Genomic DNA, 17312 nt, shown 5'->3' with positions numbered 1-17312 from the left:
CTGGGAAAGATGGAGGGCACAAGGAGAAGGGGACGACAGAGGACAAGATGGTGGGACAGTGTTCTCGAAGCTACCAGCATGAGGGAGGCAGTGGAAGACAGGGGGGCCTGGCGTTCTCTGGTCCAGGGGGTCACGAAGAGTCGGACACGATTAAACGACTCAACAACAACAACAACAACCCGCTGGAGAGAGAGGCGTCCGAGGAGCAGCCTGGGGAGGCGGAGCCAGCAGCAGCAGCGGCAGCTGAGCAGACCCCGCCTCTTCGGGGCGTGGCCAATAAGGGGAGGAAGCGGCGCGCGGTTGGGCGGCGCTCAGCCAATGGGAGCGCGCCAGGGCCCGGCCAATCAGGGGAGGCGTCCGGGCGAGCGGGAGTTTGGCGCGGAAGGGAAGAGAGAGAGAGAGAGAGACGAGGCGGCGGCGGCGGCGGCCATGGGGGGCGCGCGGGACCGAGAGATGCGCCGTGAGTGGGGGGGGGGGGAGGGAGGGGCGGGGCCGGGGGGGGGGGTCTTCGTCCCCTCATAGAATATTCGGGACCCCCCCACTTGATGGGCATGAGGGGGTGCGCCACGTCATGTGATCGATGGGGCGGAGCTTAACTGAGGGGAAAACCCCCCCATTTTATTCAAGTTGGCCCCCCTGCCGGGAGGGGTGGGGAGAAGGAGGGAGGGGAGGAGCCAACTCAGGGGCCCCAGGAGGAGCTTCGCCCCCCCGATAAAATATTCGGGACCCCCCACTTGATGGGCATGAAGGGGTGCGCCACGTCATGTGATCGATTATTGGGGGGGGGCTTAACTGGGGAAACCCCCCATTTTATTCACGTTTATTCACCTCTGCCGAGAGGGGTTGGGAGGGAGTTACCTGAAGGGGGAGGGGGCGTCCCGGGGGGAGGGGAGGGGCCAACTCAGGGGCCCCAGGAGGAGCTTCGCCCCCCCAATAAAATATTCGGGACCCCCCCCCCCCCACTTGATGGGCATGAGGGGGTGCGCCACGTCATTTGAACGATGGGGCGGGGCTTAACTGAGGGAAACCCCCCCACTTTATTCCAGTTGGGCCCCCTGCCGAGAGGGGTTGGGGGAGGGGTGGAGTTACCTGAAGAGGGGAGAGGTCTTCGCCCCCCCTCCTAAAATACAGTACTCGAGACCCTGCAGTTGATGGAAATGGGGGGGGGTGCGCCACGTCATGTGATCGATTAGGGGGGGGGCTTAACATTTTATTCACGTTCATTCACCTCTGCCGGGAGGGGTTGGGAGGGAGTTACCTGAAGGGGGAGGGGGCGTCCTGGGGAGAGGGGGAGGGGCCAACTCAGGGGGCCCTTCGCCCCCCAATAAAATATTCAAGGACACACACACCCCAGTTTATGGGCATTTCCATTTAAGTCGGGGGGGGGCACCGCGTCATGCAATTGATTATGTGGGGCGGGCTTTAACTAGACCCCCCCCCCATTTTATTCAAGTTGGCACCCCTGCCTGGAGGGGTTGAGGGAGGGAGAGTGTTACCTGGGGGGGAAGGGAGTTGGGGTGGAGGGGAGCATTGGGTTACTGGGGGGGGGAGAAGTGGGAGCTTGCATAATTTATTTAAAGGTAAAGGTAAAGGTACCCCTGCCCGTACGGGCCAGTCTTGACAGACTCTGGGGTTGTGCGCCCATCTGACTTAAGAGGCCAGGGGCCAGCGCTGTCCGGAGACACTTCCGGGTCACGTGGCCAGCGTGACATCGCTGCTCTGGCGAGCCAGAGCCGCACACGGAAACGCCGTTTACCTTCCCGCTGGTAAGCGGTCCCTATTTATCTACTTGCACCCGGAGGTGCTTTCGAACTGCTAGGTTGGCAGGCGCTGGGACCGAGCAGCGGGAGCGCACCCCGCCGCAGGGATTCGAACCGCCGACCTTTCGATCGGCAAGCCCTAGGCGCTGAGGCTTTAACCCAGAGCGCCACCTGCGTCCCGCAGTTTATTTAACTCATTTTTAAATCTGGGAGACCACCTTAGCCGTCCCCCTTCACCACCATCACAGGGGGTAAACCAGGCATGGGCAAACTCCTTTAGTCTCAACAACAACATTACTGTACACCTGGCACTCCTGTCTTCCACTGCCTCCCGCAGTTTGGTCAAACTCATGCTGGTTTCTTCAAGAACACTGTCCCACCATCTCCCCCTCTGTCGCCCCCTTCTCCTTGTGCCCTCCATCTTTCCCAACATCAGGGTCTCTTCCAGGGAGTCTTCTCTTCTCATGAGGTGGCCAAAGTCTTGGAGCCTCAGCTTCAGGATCTGTCCTTCCAGTGAGCACTCAGGGCTGATTTCCTTCAGAATGGAGAGGTTGGATCTTCTTGCAGTCCATGGGACTCTCCAGAGTCTCCTCCAGCACCAGAATTCAAAAGCATCCATTCTTCCGCAATAGAAATTGCCAATATTGTCATGCCTTTAGAACCGTGGTTCCCTAAGTGGGTGGTAGTGCCCCCTGCTGGTATTCCTGGGTTGGGGGTGCACTAAGAGGCAAGTGGGCAGCAGGCGCCACTGGAGGTGTAAATGACTATCTGGACTTTGAAAAGCTGGTGGATTAGCTGTATGCCAGCTGTGCTAGTGGTGAACAAGCACTCGCAGCCCCCCATCACATGTCGGCAAGCAGAGAGGTGAGGCCACATCAATCTAAGAACTCTCCCATTTTGCCAAGTCACCTGCATGGAGATGTCTTTGGGCCAGCAGGTAAAAGGCAAAGGTAAAGGACCCCTGGACGGTTAAGTCCAGTCAAAGTCGACTATGGGGTTGCGGCGCTCATCTCATTTTCAGGCTGAGGGAGCCGGCGTTTGTCCACAGACAGCTTCCCGGGACATGTGGCCGGCAGGACTAACCCGCTTCTGGTACAACAGGACACCGTGACGGAAGCCAGAGCTCACGGAAACGCTGTTTACCTTCCAGCCGCAGCAGTACCTATTTATCTACTTGCACTGGTGTGCTTTCAAACTGCTATGTTGGCAGGAGCTGGGACAGAGCAATGGGAGCTCATTCCATTGCAGGGATTCAAACCACAGACCTTCTGATCAGGAAGCCCAAGAGGCTCAGTGGTTTAGACTTTGTTGTTGTTGTTTAGTCGTGTCCGCCTCTTCGTTGACCCCCTGGACCAGAGCACGCCAGGCCCTCCTGTCTTCCACTGCCTCCCGCAGTTTGGTCAAACTCATGTTTGTAGCTTCGAGAACACTGTCCCACCATCTCGTCCTCTGTCGTCCCCTTCTCCTTGTGCCCTCCATCTTTCCCAACATCAGGGTCTTTTCCAGGGAGTCTTCTCTTCTCATGAGGTGGCCAAAGTCTTGGAGCCTCAGCTTTAGGATCTGTCCTTCCAGTGAGCACTCAGGGCTGATTTCCTTCAGAATGGAGAGGTTTGATCTTCTTGCAGTCCATGGGACTCTCAAGAGTAATAGTAATAGTCATTATAATTAACACAGTATTACTATTTTTTTTATTACAGTCGGGGAGACCAGCTTATAAAACACACTTGGGGGTACAATCCCAGAAGGAAAACAAACATTTAAAACAATGTACAACAATAAATTTAAAATTTATAAATGCGATAATCGTATAGACACTTAAAATTTTAAGATAAGCTACTGCAGAGAGATGACCCAGAGTCACCCATGGAACTGAGTTTGGGGATTTTCTTAACGAGCTAGCTTGGGTCAGGGGGATGGTCTGCGCCTACAGATCTGTGCACAGAATCTGGCGACCATCTGGGTCGTCTTATGATCTTTGCCTAACAGGAGAAGGTCAATTTTTTGCTTTTCTGGGAGGTCAGCGAGCCTCACCAGTAGGGGACCAATGGTCTTACAACGTGCCTCTTCATAAAAGGGACATCTAAAGAACAAGTGCTCTGGGCTTCCTATATCCCCCAATGAATAGGCGCAAAGTCTCTGAGCATATGGGACTTTTTTAAAGGATCCTTCTAGGACCGGCGAGGGCAGAGCTGAGCTTCTGGCGAGTGTAAAAGCCCTTCTTGCATTTGATTAACACAGTAAATATCCATGTTTTCTAACCATGGGGACGAGACTAATGGGCCTTCTGCTGCTGCTGTCCTTCAGAGCTCCAGAAGGACAAGGAGAAAGCCCAGCGGAAGGGGGACCTGAAGGAGGAAGCAGCCCTCTGTAACCAGCTGGGAGGGATCTTGGCCCGTCATGGTGAGTGTCCTCCTGTACAGGCTTCCAGACTTCAAAATAGCTTTAAACAGCTACTTTAAGTAGGCGGCGGTCCCTTAAGCTGCTCAGCTGAGGCACAGAAGACTCCCGGCGCTCAGTTGAGCAAGCCCCCAAGCTGCTCTGCCGCATCTAGGGGAGAAAAGCACTGGTGAAATGCATTTTTCTCCCTCCACCCCCTTGGTGCAATAGCATGTTCATGGCACTTGCTTTTTCTGCCGTCTATGGCCCACCGCTGACCCTTCTGTCCTGGCAGGGCGCTTTGAGGAGGCGTTGGCGGAGCACCGGCAGGAGCTGGGTCTCTTGGAGAGTGTTGACGATGCCATCGGCTGTGCTGTGGCCCACCGGAAAATTGGGGAGTGCCTGGCTGAGCTGGAGAGTTATGAAGCTGCACTGAAGGTGCGAGGGCTGGAGGAGGCGGGAGTACAGAGGGTGGAAGCTCTTTCCAGAGATCACGGCTTTAAGCCACCTGGTTTTGACAAATAAAATCCTTAAAGTGGTTCTTACTTCAAGAACTGCTTTGAAACTGTTATTTATAATCAAACTGTGCCAAAGATTTTTCAAGTTACAGGTAGGTGGCCGTGTTGGTCTGCCATAGTCGAAACAAACAAACAAACAAAAATTCCTTCCAGTAGCACCTTAAAGGTGAAGGGACCCCTGACCATTAGGTCCAGTCGTGGCCGACTCTGGGGTTGTGGTGCTCATCTCGCTTTAGTGGCCGAGGGAGCCGGCGTACAGCTTCCAGGTCATGTGGCCAGCAGCTTCTGGTGAGGCAGAGCAGCGCACGGAAACGCCGTTTACCTTCCTGCCGGAGCAGTACCTATTTATCTACTTGCACTTTGACGTGCTTTCGAACTGCTAGGTTGGCAGGAGCAGGGACCGAGCAACGGGAGCTCACCCCGTCGTGGGGATTCAAACTGCCGACCTTCTGATCGGCATGTCCTAGGCTCTGTGGTTTAACCCACAGCGCCACCCGTGTCCCAGCACCTTAGAGAACAACTAAGTTTGTTCTTGGTATGAGCTTTTGTTTGTTTGTTTTTAAAGTTTTTTCAGTTCAACAAACTACAAAGTATCCCAAATTTGAAGTCCTGTTGATCACAGTGATGCTATCTAGAGCAGTGTTTCCCAACCTTTTTTGGGCAAAGGCACACTTGTTTCATGAAAAAAATCTTGAGGCACACCACCATTAGAAAATGTTTAAAAAATTAACTCTGTGCCTATATTGACTATATATAAAGTAACTCTCTTTAATAGGAATCAAATAAACACAAAGAAAGTATTTTATAATTACTTTATTATGAAATAGTAAGTAAACAGAAATATGAAAAATTATAAAATACTTTATTCAGTGCGCAACCTGGGCCTTTTTGGCTGAACACAAAGCTGATATTCTGGCTGGAATCGAAGAAAGACACACACGTAGCTCTTCGTCAACAGCTCTCAGTCTCTCTCTGTATTTAGTTTTTATAGCAATCATGCTTGAAAAGCTCAACTCACAGAGATATGTAGTGGAAAATGGGAGCAATGTCAAAATAGCTTTATTTGCCAGAAGGGGGAACTCCTTGGCAGTTTCCAACCAAAAACTGTCCAAAGGTAGATCAGCAAATCTTAGCTTGAAACCACGATTTTGTCTCAGTTCAGTTAGTTCCTCCTGCTCCTGTAAAGTCATGTCCTTTCCACCAACTGATGCTGAGCTATAAGGGTCCCTAACCCAGTCAAGGCATTCAGTGGAGACTGAAGAGAAATAAAATGACAACTTCCCCTCGAGAGTTTTTAAATGTTTACCTATTATCTCACACAGTGCAGCAGTGTGAACACCTTGCCATTGCTTGGTTAGTGTGAACATTTCAAGATTGCCACTTTCCACGTGTTGATGCCAGAGTTGCACCTTTGAACGGAATCCATTTATTTTATCTGTACTTGTAAGCAGGTTTTCATTTCGGCCTTGCATTCGTGTGTTCAGTTCATTCAGATGATGAAATATATCTGCCAGGTATGCCAGCCTTGCACACCACTCATCACTTGCAAGCAGCTTTGCGTAATCTGACCTCTCATTTGTCAGAAACACTTTAAGTTCCTCCCGCAGCTCATACACACGAACCAAGACCTTGCCACGCGACAACCACCGGACCTCCGTATGAAACAGCAAGGTTTTATGCTTCGCTCCCATCTCCTCACACAAAGCTGCAAATATGCGACTTTTCACGGGTCGTGACTTTACAAAGTTTACCATGCGCACAACATCATCCAACACATGAACTAGGTCTGCTGGTAAAGTCTTGGCTACGAGGGCCTCACGGTGCAAAAAACAATGCGTAACAATCACATCTGGATTTCTTTCCTTCACTCTGCTTACAAAGCCTTTGGTGTGCCCGACCATGGCTGCAGCTCCATCGGTGCAGACACTTGTGCAGTTTTCCCACTTAAGTCCTCCTTGTTGAAGGTATTCTGATGTGACCCGAAAAATTTCTTCTCCTGTTGCTTTTTCTGGCAGTGCCTTGCAGAAAAAGAAGTTTTCTCTAATTGCATCACCATCAACAAAACGCACATTGGCCAAGAGTTGAGCATGTCCACTGATATTAGTAGACTCGTCAAGTTGTAATGCAAATTTCTCACTGCTATGGATCTTTTCCAAAACCACACTTTCAATGTCTGCAGACATGTCATTAATACGTCTGGAAATTGTGTTGTTTGAGAGAGGGACTTTGGCTATTTCCTTAGCTGCTTCAGGTCCGAGCATCTCCTCTACAATAGCTTTGCAGGCGGGAAGTATTAATGTCTCTGCCACAGTGTGCGACTTTTTTGACTTGGCTATAAGTTCAGCAACGTGATAGCTAGCTTTAAGACCTCTTTCATTTACCTTTGAGGTTTGTCTCATGAAAGTTGCCTGTTTCTCCGTGTTTTCACGCAGGCGAACAAAATAGTCCGCATTCTTGTTTTGAAGCAAAGGGTGTTTCGTTTGGAGATGGCGTTTAAGTTTGCTTGGGACCATAGCACTGTTAGCTAGCTTTTCACCACACACCACGCACAGTGGAGTTGGTTGGTTTGCATCTCCGGTGAAAGTAAATCCAAATGAAATATAGCTTTCGTTATATTGCCTTGTGCCAGAGAATTTGCTTGAGCTAACCATCTTTGCTTTCTTTTCATGCCCACTCATACTTGGGCTCTCATCTGGCTCCAAATTTTGTTCAGAGTCCAGTTCTTTTCTTTTCAAAAACTTTTCCATCACTGCAGTATGCGGCCATCCAATTGCCACTGACAAACGGATACAGACCCCTTTTTTTTACAGCACAGCTCGCACAAATGTACACGGAACACCCTTTTCGAATTAAAACACACAGTCTCACGAGAGCAAGGAGCAGCGATTTTATATTTTACGAAAAGAAGCCGCTAGTCCTCATGGTGACAGGGTGGAAAATATTTAAAAGCAGAACCACCTTGAGGAAGGTGGAGCCATATCACATCCGGGCAGGAGGCCTAAATTGGTGGAACGCTCAGGCCCCGCTTATTCAAAGAGGACACCAGGCAACGTCTCAGGGTATTAAGAACCCTGAGCTAGATTAATGTCCCCAAACGTCATGGTTTGTGCCAACCTACTGACACTCCACAAAGCTTCTTAACCATGTTCGTATGAAAAAAAAGATGGGGTGCTGCGGCTCTCCCAACCCACTAACTACCAGCACGCTTCAACACAATGCCGCGCGCGGCAAGAGCCCAGGCTTTCTGATCCAAGCCGCTTTCCGTAGCGCTTCCGGGCAAAGCCGAGCACATGCTACGAAGCGCCCACACATGTACGAAAAGTCCTGGCTCAGCCGCGAGTTGGCGCAGGCAGATGCCGTCCTGGAGGCAAAAGCCGTCACGTGGCGTAGAGACCGGCGCGTAGGTCCGGGCTCGCGCCTTGCGTGGGTGGGGCGATAAAGCGGCCAATGGCGAAGGAGGATAACCTGTACCCGATGTGGCTGAGGGGATTTTCTTCCTCCCTCCTTTAAATTTGGAACGTACGGCGCGCGCTCCCTTCACGCCTAGGGGGATTCCCCCCTCCCCTTCCCGCTCTCTCTCCCTCCCTCCTTTTCTCCACCCACACGCCTCCCTTTACGGCTGCTCTGCGCGTGCGCGTTGCTGCGACGCTCTTCCAGTCTTTCCCTGCACCGTGGGAGGTAAGTGCTGGCTCCTGACGCGGGTGCGTGCGGCGCCCCCTCCCCCCCCGACCGCCTTCCTCCCACGGCACACCAGGCAACGTCTCGCGGCACACTAGTGTGCCGCGGAACACCGGTTGGGAAACACTGATCTAGAGGTCTGTATATCCAAACAAAGGACACAAATCAGATAAAGTTATGTACGTATTTTGTGTTCTTATACTGTGTCTTTATGTTGTGAACTACCCTGAGATTTACAGGTGAAGTTCAGTTTTAAAAATTAAAGCCCCAAATGATTTTGCTCCACAGTCCCAAGACATCAAATCTGTATTTCACCACAGGGACCTTGCTATTGATAAGCCATAAACCATTGCAACAGTAAATCAATCCTTTTCCTGCGTTCCTTTGAGCTTCTTGCTTCCTGGATGCAGGATAGAGAGGAATGCATGAGTGTGTGTAGCAATTAAGCTACAGTACAAAGGTAACATTAGCATGGATGACTCCACCCACTTTGGCCTCTGGGCCTGCCCACCTAGCATGTGGCCCCCAGAAGGTTGTCCAGAAGGGATTGTGGCCCTTTGCTGCTTTGGAGGTGGGGGCCTGGACCAGGACCAGGAGAAGCAGAATTCTGAGGCCCTTCCAGTTCTCTCGTGGGACTGGGGATGGGTGCTGCCGGGGGACCTGGCCTTGACCCTCCCCTCTGTGTTCCTTTCTCCAGCACCAGCGCCGCCACCTGGATCTGGCCCGCTCCCTCTGCAACCCCATTGAGCAGCAGAGGGCCTGGGCCACCATTGGCCGCACGTACATGTTCATGGCGGAAAGTGAGCCCTCGAGCGAGGCCCTGCAGGAGGCGGAGGCGGCCTTCATGAAGAGCCTGCAGGTGTTGGAGGAGCAGCTGGAAGGTACCTCTGGCAGAGGCGGGAAGGGAGCCGAGAGGGAGCTGCAGCCAGGAGCCTGGTCCTGAGACTCTCTCTGCTGAGAATTTGCCTTGGCGGATGCTGAAACAGCGGGTGCTGTGAGCTGAACGAAGGGCCATGCTCTCGGCCCCTGGGAGGAGGATTGTGTGCGGGTTGCGACCTGCAGGGGTTACGGCAGGTTGTGTCCTTCCTTCTCACAGGGGTGCCACAGCGGGAGGCCAGCGAGATGAGGGCGCGACTCTACCTGAACCTGGGCTTGGTCTACGACAGCCTCAAGAACCCGGCCAAGCATGCCTACTACATCAAAAAGAGCATCTACATCTCTGAGTAAGGACTGGGCTGGGCCCTGTGGGCTCTAGGGCTCTCCTGCTCCCCCTGACCTTTTTGTAGGGTCCTGTTATGTGGTCGTTTTGCAGAGCCATGCAACATGTAGCTAAACTATGGAACTTTTGCAGTGTGGGTTGGATGGCTTTAAAAGCAGTTGGTCCCTTAACTTTCTCGCCCTGATCTGGCCACAGTGATCCATGCGAGAGTCACCTCCAGGCTTGATTATTGTAACTCGCTCTACGTGGGGCTGCCCTTGAAGCTGACCCAGAAACTCCAGTGGGTGCAGAATGCCGCAGAGAGGCTCCTTACGGGGTCCTTTCTGCAGGATTACATTCACCCAGTCCTTTTCCAGCTGCACTGGCTCCCAGTGGAGTACAGGGTCAGGTTTAAGGTGCGGGTTTTGACTTTTAAAGCCCTATGCGGCCTAGGACCCACGTACCTACGAGACCACCTCTCCTGGTATGCCCCGCGGAGGACCTTAAGGTCCACAAATGACAACATTTCAGAGGTCCCAGGTTGCAAGATGGTTAGATTGGTCTCAACTAGGGCCAGGGCCTTTTCAGTACTGACCCCGACTTGGAACACTCTGTCACAAGAGACCAGGGCCCTGCGGGACGTGACATCTTTCCGCAGGGCCTGCAAGACAGAGCTGTTCCATCGGGCCTTTGGTTTGGACTCGGTCTGACCTTTATGTTTCCCTCCCCTTATGGTTTTGTTCTATGGGCTACTTTTAAAATGAGGCTGCATTTTAAATTGCATTTTAACCTGTACAGTGGTACCTCGGGTTGCATACGCTTCAGGTTACAGACTCCGCTAACCCAGAAATAGTACCTCGGGTTAAGAACTTTGCTTCAGGATAAGAACACTGTATTTTAAATTGTTGTTTTTTTCCCCTCCCTCTCTTTTCCCCCTATTATGTTTTTACTGTGATTTTATTTTATTGGTGTTAGCCGCCCTGAGCCTGACTTTGGCTGGGGAGGGCGGGGTATAAATCAATTTTATTATTAAAAGAGGAATGAGCAAATTTATGGAGGAGAGAACTATCAAGTCAGCTCTGCTTCTGAGCACCAGCTGCTGGCAGCCACAGGATGGGCGAGGGGTCTTGTGTTCAAATCTTGCCTGCAGGTTTCCCAAAGGCGTCTGGTTGGCCCTTGTGAGAGCAGGATGCTGGACTAGATGGGACTTTGGCCTGATCCAGCAGGCCCTTTATGTTCCTAATGCTGAATTGGAAAACTTTCCACTCTGTGTATAATTAGTGGACGTCCATTCTCCCTGCCAAACATCTGCCCTGCTAATTTCACAAGCTGTCTTTCCTCCTAGCTGAGAGGAGTTGAACTGATCAGCTACACACTGGTAATCGCCCACCCGCCCCCGTCGGCACGTGTGCTGTGCTTTCGCTGACCGTGCTACCTGGGCCTGATGGGAGTTGTAGTCCAAAGCAGCTGTCGGGTAGCTGTCAAAGGCTTTCTTTCCCTCCTCCCCTAGGCAGACTCAGCTGCACGAAGACCTCTACCGGGCATACTTCAACCTGGGCAACATCCACCTGCGGGAAGGGGAGCACTCGAAGGCCATGCGCTGCCTGGAGAGGGCGCGGGAGTGCGCCTGCAAGATGAAGGAGAAGTACATGGAGAGCGAGTGTTGTGCGAGCATTGCCCAGGTGAGGGGGGCAGAGGTGGGGCAGGCGCCTTTTCTGCTCCTCTGGCCTGGGGACGGGGACTGCAGTGGCCGGGATCGGGGGGTGTGTGATGCCTGGAGAAGCGGCTGTGTGGAGCTTCTGGGCGTAAGATGCTCCTACCTGGTTGAATCGCATCAGATCCATTCTCTAAAGAAGGTTCCCATTAATTCTCGTGTTAGTGGGATGAGGTGTCCCCAGTCTGCATCTGGAACCTGTTTGGAGCAGAGCTATGCCCTCAATTTCTTCTTTCTGCAAGTACAGGATCTCATCCACCTCTTCTCTCCTCCACCCTTCTAACATGGGTTGTAAATTATTGGTGCAGAAGCCACATTGCTTATGCCAGGAGTCAGCAAACTTTTTCAGCAGGAGGCCGGTCCACTGTCCCTCAGACCTTGCGGGGGGCCAGACTATATTTTGAAAAATAATAATAGTGAATGAATTCCTATGCCCCACAAATAACCCAAAGATGCATTTTAAATAATAAAAAAACCACATTCTATTCATGTAAAAACACCAGGCAGGCCCCACAAATAAACTAGATATGCATTTGAATAAAAGGACACATTCTACTCATGTGAAAACACGCTGATTCCCGGATTGTCCACAGGCCAGATTGAGAAGGTGATTGGGTCAGATCCAGCCCCCGGGCCTTAGTTTGCCTACCCATGGCTTATGCCTTCCATTAGGAATTGAATTTATATACTGCCCTATACCTGAGGTCTCAGGGTGGCACACAGCACAAAATCAAAATACAAAACCATAAAATATATAATCAAAATAAAAACAACCCAATAACACCTTTCTGCCCCCCCCCCCAAATCATATTTGTGAACTCCTGGCCCAGATCTATCTAAAGATTGACAAACTACATTAAAGTAACCTATTAACTTTATGTACTTAGGATGCCCCGTGAAGCAACTGGCCTGTGTTTCAGAATGCTTATACCTGCCTGTCAGGCGTAGAAAATGAACAGCAGAGAAAATGGCCAGAGGTGCAGAGGCTTGTGGGATTTGATCAGAAGTTATTGTCAATGAATCAAACCCAGTCGTCAACGCAACGCTTTCATGGCGGACACAATGGCTTGGTGCATATTTTACAATTCCTCATAGTAATCCCATCTGATCGCTACACTCCCGGGTGACCTCTCTCAAGAGTAAGCTCAGCTGCCCCCAGCAACTTCCCCGCTTGACCCTCCGTCTTCCCCCACAGGTCCTGCTGAGCCTCGGGGACTTTGTGGCAGCCAAGCGCTCCCTGAAGAAAGCCTATCGCCTGGGCTCCCAGCAGCCGCCGCAGCGGGAGAGCGTTTGCCGCAGCCTGCGCTACGGTGAGTGGCAACGCCGCTCCCTTGGGGGCTTCCCCTGGGCCCAGGCACCCGGGCGCACATGACCTCACAGCTCGTGGCTCTCTCTTTCTCTCTCTCTCTGGCAGCCACAAAGGTGAGCCGCCTGCAGCAGGAGCTGGAAGAAGCAGAGGCAGCCGGCAGCCTGCGAGAAGCCCTAGGGCTTTGCGAGCAGCTGGGCGACCTGTTCTCCAAAGCGGGGGATTATCGCCGGTCTCTGGAGGCCTATGAGAAGCAGGTGAGGCACCTGAGGCTAAGGGTGGCCTTGGGGCGAGGACCTGGAAGAGGAGAGGTTGTAGAGCTGCCAGCTGGACGGACTTGGCATCTGAGGGCTCCCAGAGCTCTGGCATAGGCTTGCGATGATGATGATGATAATTATTATTATTATTAATTTATACCCCACCCATCTGGCTGAGTTTCCTCAGCCACTCTGGGCGGCTTCCAATCGAATGTTAAAAACAATACAGTGGTACCTCGGGTTACATACGCTTCAGGTTACAGACTCCGCTAACCCAGAAATAGTGCTTCAGGTTAAGAACTTTGCTTCAGGATGAGAACAGAAATTGTGTTCCGGCGGCGCGGCAGCAGCAGGAGGCCCCATTAGCTAAAGTGGTCTTCAGGTTAAGAACAGTTTCAGGTTAAGTACGGACCTCCGGAACGAATTAAGTACTTAACCCAAGGTACCACTGTAAAGCATTAAATATTAAATATTAAAAACTTCCCTAAACAGGGCTGCCTTCAGATGTCTTTTAAAGATAAGATAGCTGCTTATATCTTTCACATCTGAAGGGAGGGCATTCCACAGGGCGGGCGCCACCACTGAGAAGGCCCTCTGCCTGATTCCCTGTAACTTTGCTTCTCACAGTGAGGGAACTGCCAGAAGGCCCTTGGCGCTGGATCTCAGTGTCCGGGCAGAACGATGGGGGGTGGAGACGCTCCTTCATGTATACTGGACTGAAGCCGTTTAGGGCTTTAAAGGTCAGCGATGGGCTGCGGGGTGCCCTGGGCCTCTTTGCCACGGCAGTTTGGGCTTGTCTTTTTCCTTCCCAGCTGTGCCACGCTCGGTCTCTGAAGCGCCCAGACCAAGAGCTGGCTGTGATCCACGTTTCCTTGGCTGCTACATTTGGAGACCTGAAGGACCATGCCCAGGCCATAAAGCACTACCAGGCCGAACTGGCCCTGCGGAAGGGGAACCCCCTGGAGGTAAGGGGGGCAGGCTAGGAGCAGGGCGAGGATGGGACCAAGCAAGGCAGTTCAGGACTTCTGCTACTTGGATGCCAAGCAAATATTCCCTGCTCCTGATCTGTGCCAGCTGGGCATTGTAGGAACAGCTGTTTATAAACTGGCGCCTGAATTTTTGACTTTGATTTTTCCTCTTCCCTCCCTGTCCCTTTCTCCTTGCGTGTCGTGTAAGGTTAAGGTTTTTTTAAAAAAATGATTGTAAGCCTGTGGGTGGGGGCTAATATGTTTTGATGGTGTGTAAGCTGCTCTGAGGGACGCAGGTGGCGCTGTGGGTTAAACCACAGAGCCTAGGACTAGCTGATCAGAAAGTTGGCGGTTCAAATCCCCACGACGGAGTGAGCTCCTGTTGCTCAGTCCCTGCTCCTGCCAACCTAGCAGACTTGCATGTCCCTGCTCAGTCCCTGCTCCTGCCAACCTAGCAGACTTGCATGTCAAAGTGCAAGTAGATCAATAGGTACCGCTCCGGCGGGAAGGTAAACGGCATTTCCGTGCGCTGCTCTGGTTCGCCAGAAGCGGCTTAGTCATGCTGGCCACATGACCCGGAAGCTGTACGCCGGCTCCCTCGGCCAATAAAGCGAGATGAGCGCCGCAACCCCAGAGTCTTCCGCGACTGGACCTAATGGTCAGGGGTCCCTTTACCTTTACTTTAAGCTGCTCTGGGAGCCTTTGTGGTTGAAGAGCGGGGTACAAATGCTCCAAAATAAATAGATAAACATGCTGAACTGGTGGGCAGATAAGCCAGACAGCTCCTGGAACTCAGCTTGCTCTGTCCATGGCCAGGAGGGGAAGACGTGGCTGAACATCGCTGTCTCCAAGGAGGAGGCCAAGGAGAGCTACGAAGAGCTGCAGAGATGTTTCCAGACGGCTCTCTCCTACGCAGAGGAGGCCTGCGACGCCAAGCTGCAGGTGAGGCCGGCAGTGGAGTTTGGATGATGCCACAATACTAAAGGTATTAGCGTGGATCCTTCGTAGTACAGTGGTGCCTCGCAAGACGAAAAGAATCCGTTCTGCGATTCTCTTCGTCTAGCGGTTTTCTCGTCTTGCGAAGCAAGCCCATTGACGGCTTAGCGGGTTAGCGCTATTAGCGGCTTAGCGGATAAGCGGCTTAGCGGCTTAGAAAAAGGGGGGGAAAGGAAAAAAACCCCGCAGGAACTCGCAAGACATTTTCGTCTTGCGAAGCAAGCCCATAGGAAATTCGTTTCGCGAAGCGCCTCCAAAACGGAAAACTCTTTCGTCTATCGAGTTTTCCGTCTTGCGAGGCATTCGTCTTGCGGGGCACCACTGTATTCATACACTGAGTTGTAATAGCATCCATGCAACAACTATGTGATAAACCAGTAGTTTATCATATCCTGCAACGTGGCAAGGACAATTTTGCCACACATCCCCATCCAGTCAGAAACCTGGGAATGCAGGAGAGTGCTGGCGTTCCCATCACATCTTGTTGTAGGGTAGCATCATAACATGAGGCTCAGCCATATGTTTCAAGAGGCACTGGGTCAACCTATCAGTTTTCCCATAAATTGAGGCAATACTTACTTATTTAGCTTAGCCTATGTTTCCAATGCGGTTTGTGGACGCATTTAAATAGACGTCACTGTACAAAAGTAAAACACCAATCAGCAAAACTTCATAGGAGTGGTAGCAAGACAAGAAACAATTTCCAGTGAGAAGATTACAAGGGTGAAGATCACCCTTGTATTTACCCAGCTTTTTAATTGCACTTTTAGCTAATCTTGGGTGTCTATGGCCTGTTGTTGTTGTTTAGTCGTTTAGTCGTGTCCGCCTCTTGGTGACCCCATGGACCAGAGAACGCCAGGCACTCCTGTCCTCCACTGCCCCCCGCAGCTTGGTCAGACTCATGCTGGTAACCTCGAAAACACTATCCAACCATCTCGTCCTCTGTCGCCCCCTTCTCCTTGTGCCCTCCATCTTTCCCAACATCAGGGTCTTTTCCAGGGAGTCTTCTCTTCTCATGAGGTGGCCAAAGTACTGGAGCCTCAGCTTCACAATCTGTCCTTCCAGTGAGCACTCAGGGCTGATTTCCTTCAGAATGGAGAGGTTTGATCTTCTTGCAGTCCATGGGACTCTCAAGAGTCTCCTCCAGCACCATAATTCAAAAGCATCCATTCTTCGGCGATCAGCCTTCTTTATGGTCCAGCTCTCACTTCCATACATCACTACTGGGAAAACCATAGCTTTAACTATACGGACCTTTGTTGGCAAGGTGATGTCTCTACTTCTCAAGATGCTGTCTAGGCCTGTCATTGCCCTTCTCCCAAGAAGCAGGCGTCTTTTAATTTCGTGGCTGCTGTCACCATCTGCAGTGATCATGGAGCCCAAGAAAGTAAAATCTCTCACTGCCTCCATTTCTTCCCCTTCTATTTGCCAGGAGGTGATGGGACCAGTAGCCATGATCTTCGTTTTTTTGATGTTGAGCTTCAGACCATATTTTGCACTCTCCTCTTTCACCCTCAATAAAAGGTTCTTTAATTCCTCCTCACTTTCTGCCATCAAGGTTGTGTCATCTGCATATCTGAGGTTGTTGATATTTCTTCCGGCAATCTTAATTCCGGCTAGGGATTCATCCAGCCCAGCCTTTCGCATGATGAATTCTGCATATAAGTTAAATAAGCAGTGAGACAAAATGCAGCCTTGTCGTACTCCTTTCCCAATTTTGAACCAGTCAGTTGTTCCATATCCAGTTCTAACTGTAGCTTCTTGTCCCACATAGAGATTTCTCAGGAGACAGATGAGGTGATCAGGCACTCCCATTTCTTTAAGAACTTGCCATAGTTTGCCATGGTCGACACAGTCAAAGGCTTTTGCATAGTCAATGAAGCAGAAGTAAATGTCTTTCTGGAACTCTCTAGCTTTCTCCATAATCCAGCGCATGTTTGCAATTTGGTCTCTGGTTCCTCTGCCTCTTCTAAATCCAGCTTGCACTTCTGGGAGTTCTCGGTCCACATACTGCTTGAGCCTTCCTTGTAGAATTTTAAGCATAACCTTGCTAGCGTGAGAAATTAGTGCAATTGTGCGATAGTTGGAGCATACTTTGGCACTGCCCTTCTTTGGGATTGGGATGTAGACTGATCTTCTCCAATCTTCTGGCCACTGCTGAGTTTTCCAAACTTGCTGGCATATTGAGTGTAGCACCTTAACAGCATCATCTTTTAAAATTTTAAATAGTTCAGCTGGAATACCATCACTTCCACTGGCCTTGTTATTTGCAGTGCTTTCTAAGGCCCATTTGACTTCACTCTCCAGGATGTCTGGCTCAAGGTCAGCAACCACACTACCTGGGGTATATGAGACATCCATTTCTTTCTGGTATAATTCCTCTGTGTATTCTTGCCACCTCTTCTTGATGTCTTCTGCTTCTGTTAGGTCCTTTCCACTTTTGTCCTTTATTATGGAAATCTTTGTACGAAATGTTCCTTTCATATCTCCAATTTTCTTGAACAGATCTCTGGTTCTTCCCATTCTATTGCTTTCCTCTAT

The 17312-nt window shown here is 51.1% G+C and overlaps 1 protein-coding gene across 2 annotated transcripts in view; it reads left to right on the top strand.

Moving 5' to 3' along the window:
• Positions 1–309: 309 nt before the first annotated feature.
• The window catches only part of TONSL (tonsoku like, DNA repair protein), a 44769-nt gene continuing 27766 nt past the window's right edge, over positions 310–17312 (top strand). Inside the window, exons 1-10 of one of the 2 annotated variants that reach the window (XM_079984167.1) lie at positions 310–460; positions 4065–4160; positions 4432–4574; positions 9030–9213; positions 9429–9555; positions 11041–11212; positions 12440–12554; positions 12659–12807; positions 13620–13772; positions 14592–14717. In XM_079984167.1, coding sequence (XP_079840293.1) covers positions 319–460; positions 4065–4160; positions 4432–4574; positions 9030–9213; positions 9429–9555; positions 11041–11212; positions 12440–12554; positions 12659–12807; positions 13620–13772; positions 14592–14717 — 1407 coding nt within the window. In that variant the 5' untranslated portion in view covers positions 310–318. Of the gene's footprint in view, positions 461–4064; positions 4161–4431; positions 4575–9029; positions 9214–9419; positions 9556–11040; positions 11213–12439; positions 12555–12658; positions 12808–13619; positions 13773–14591; positions 14718–17312 lie in introns of those variants that run through there. The other variant, XR_013840835.1, reaches the window with a different exon arrangement.

Source organism: Podarcis cretensis, assembly GCF_951804945.1.
Source record: "Podarcis cretensis genome assembly, chromosome: 7".
Lineage (NCBI taxonomy): Eukaryota > Metazoa > Chordata > Lepidosauria > Squamata > Lacertidae > Podarcis > Podarcis cretensis.
Note: the sequence above shows the minus strand (reverse complement) of the source record. Positions and strands in the feature narration are given on the sequence as shown.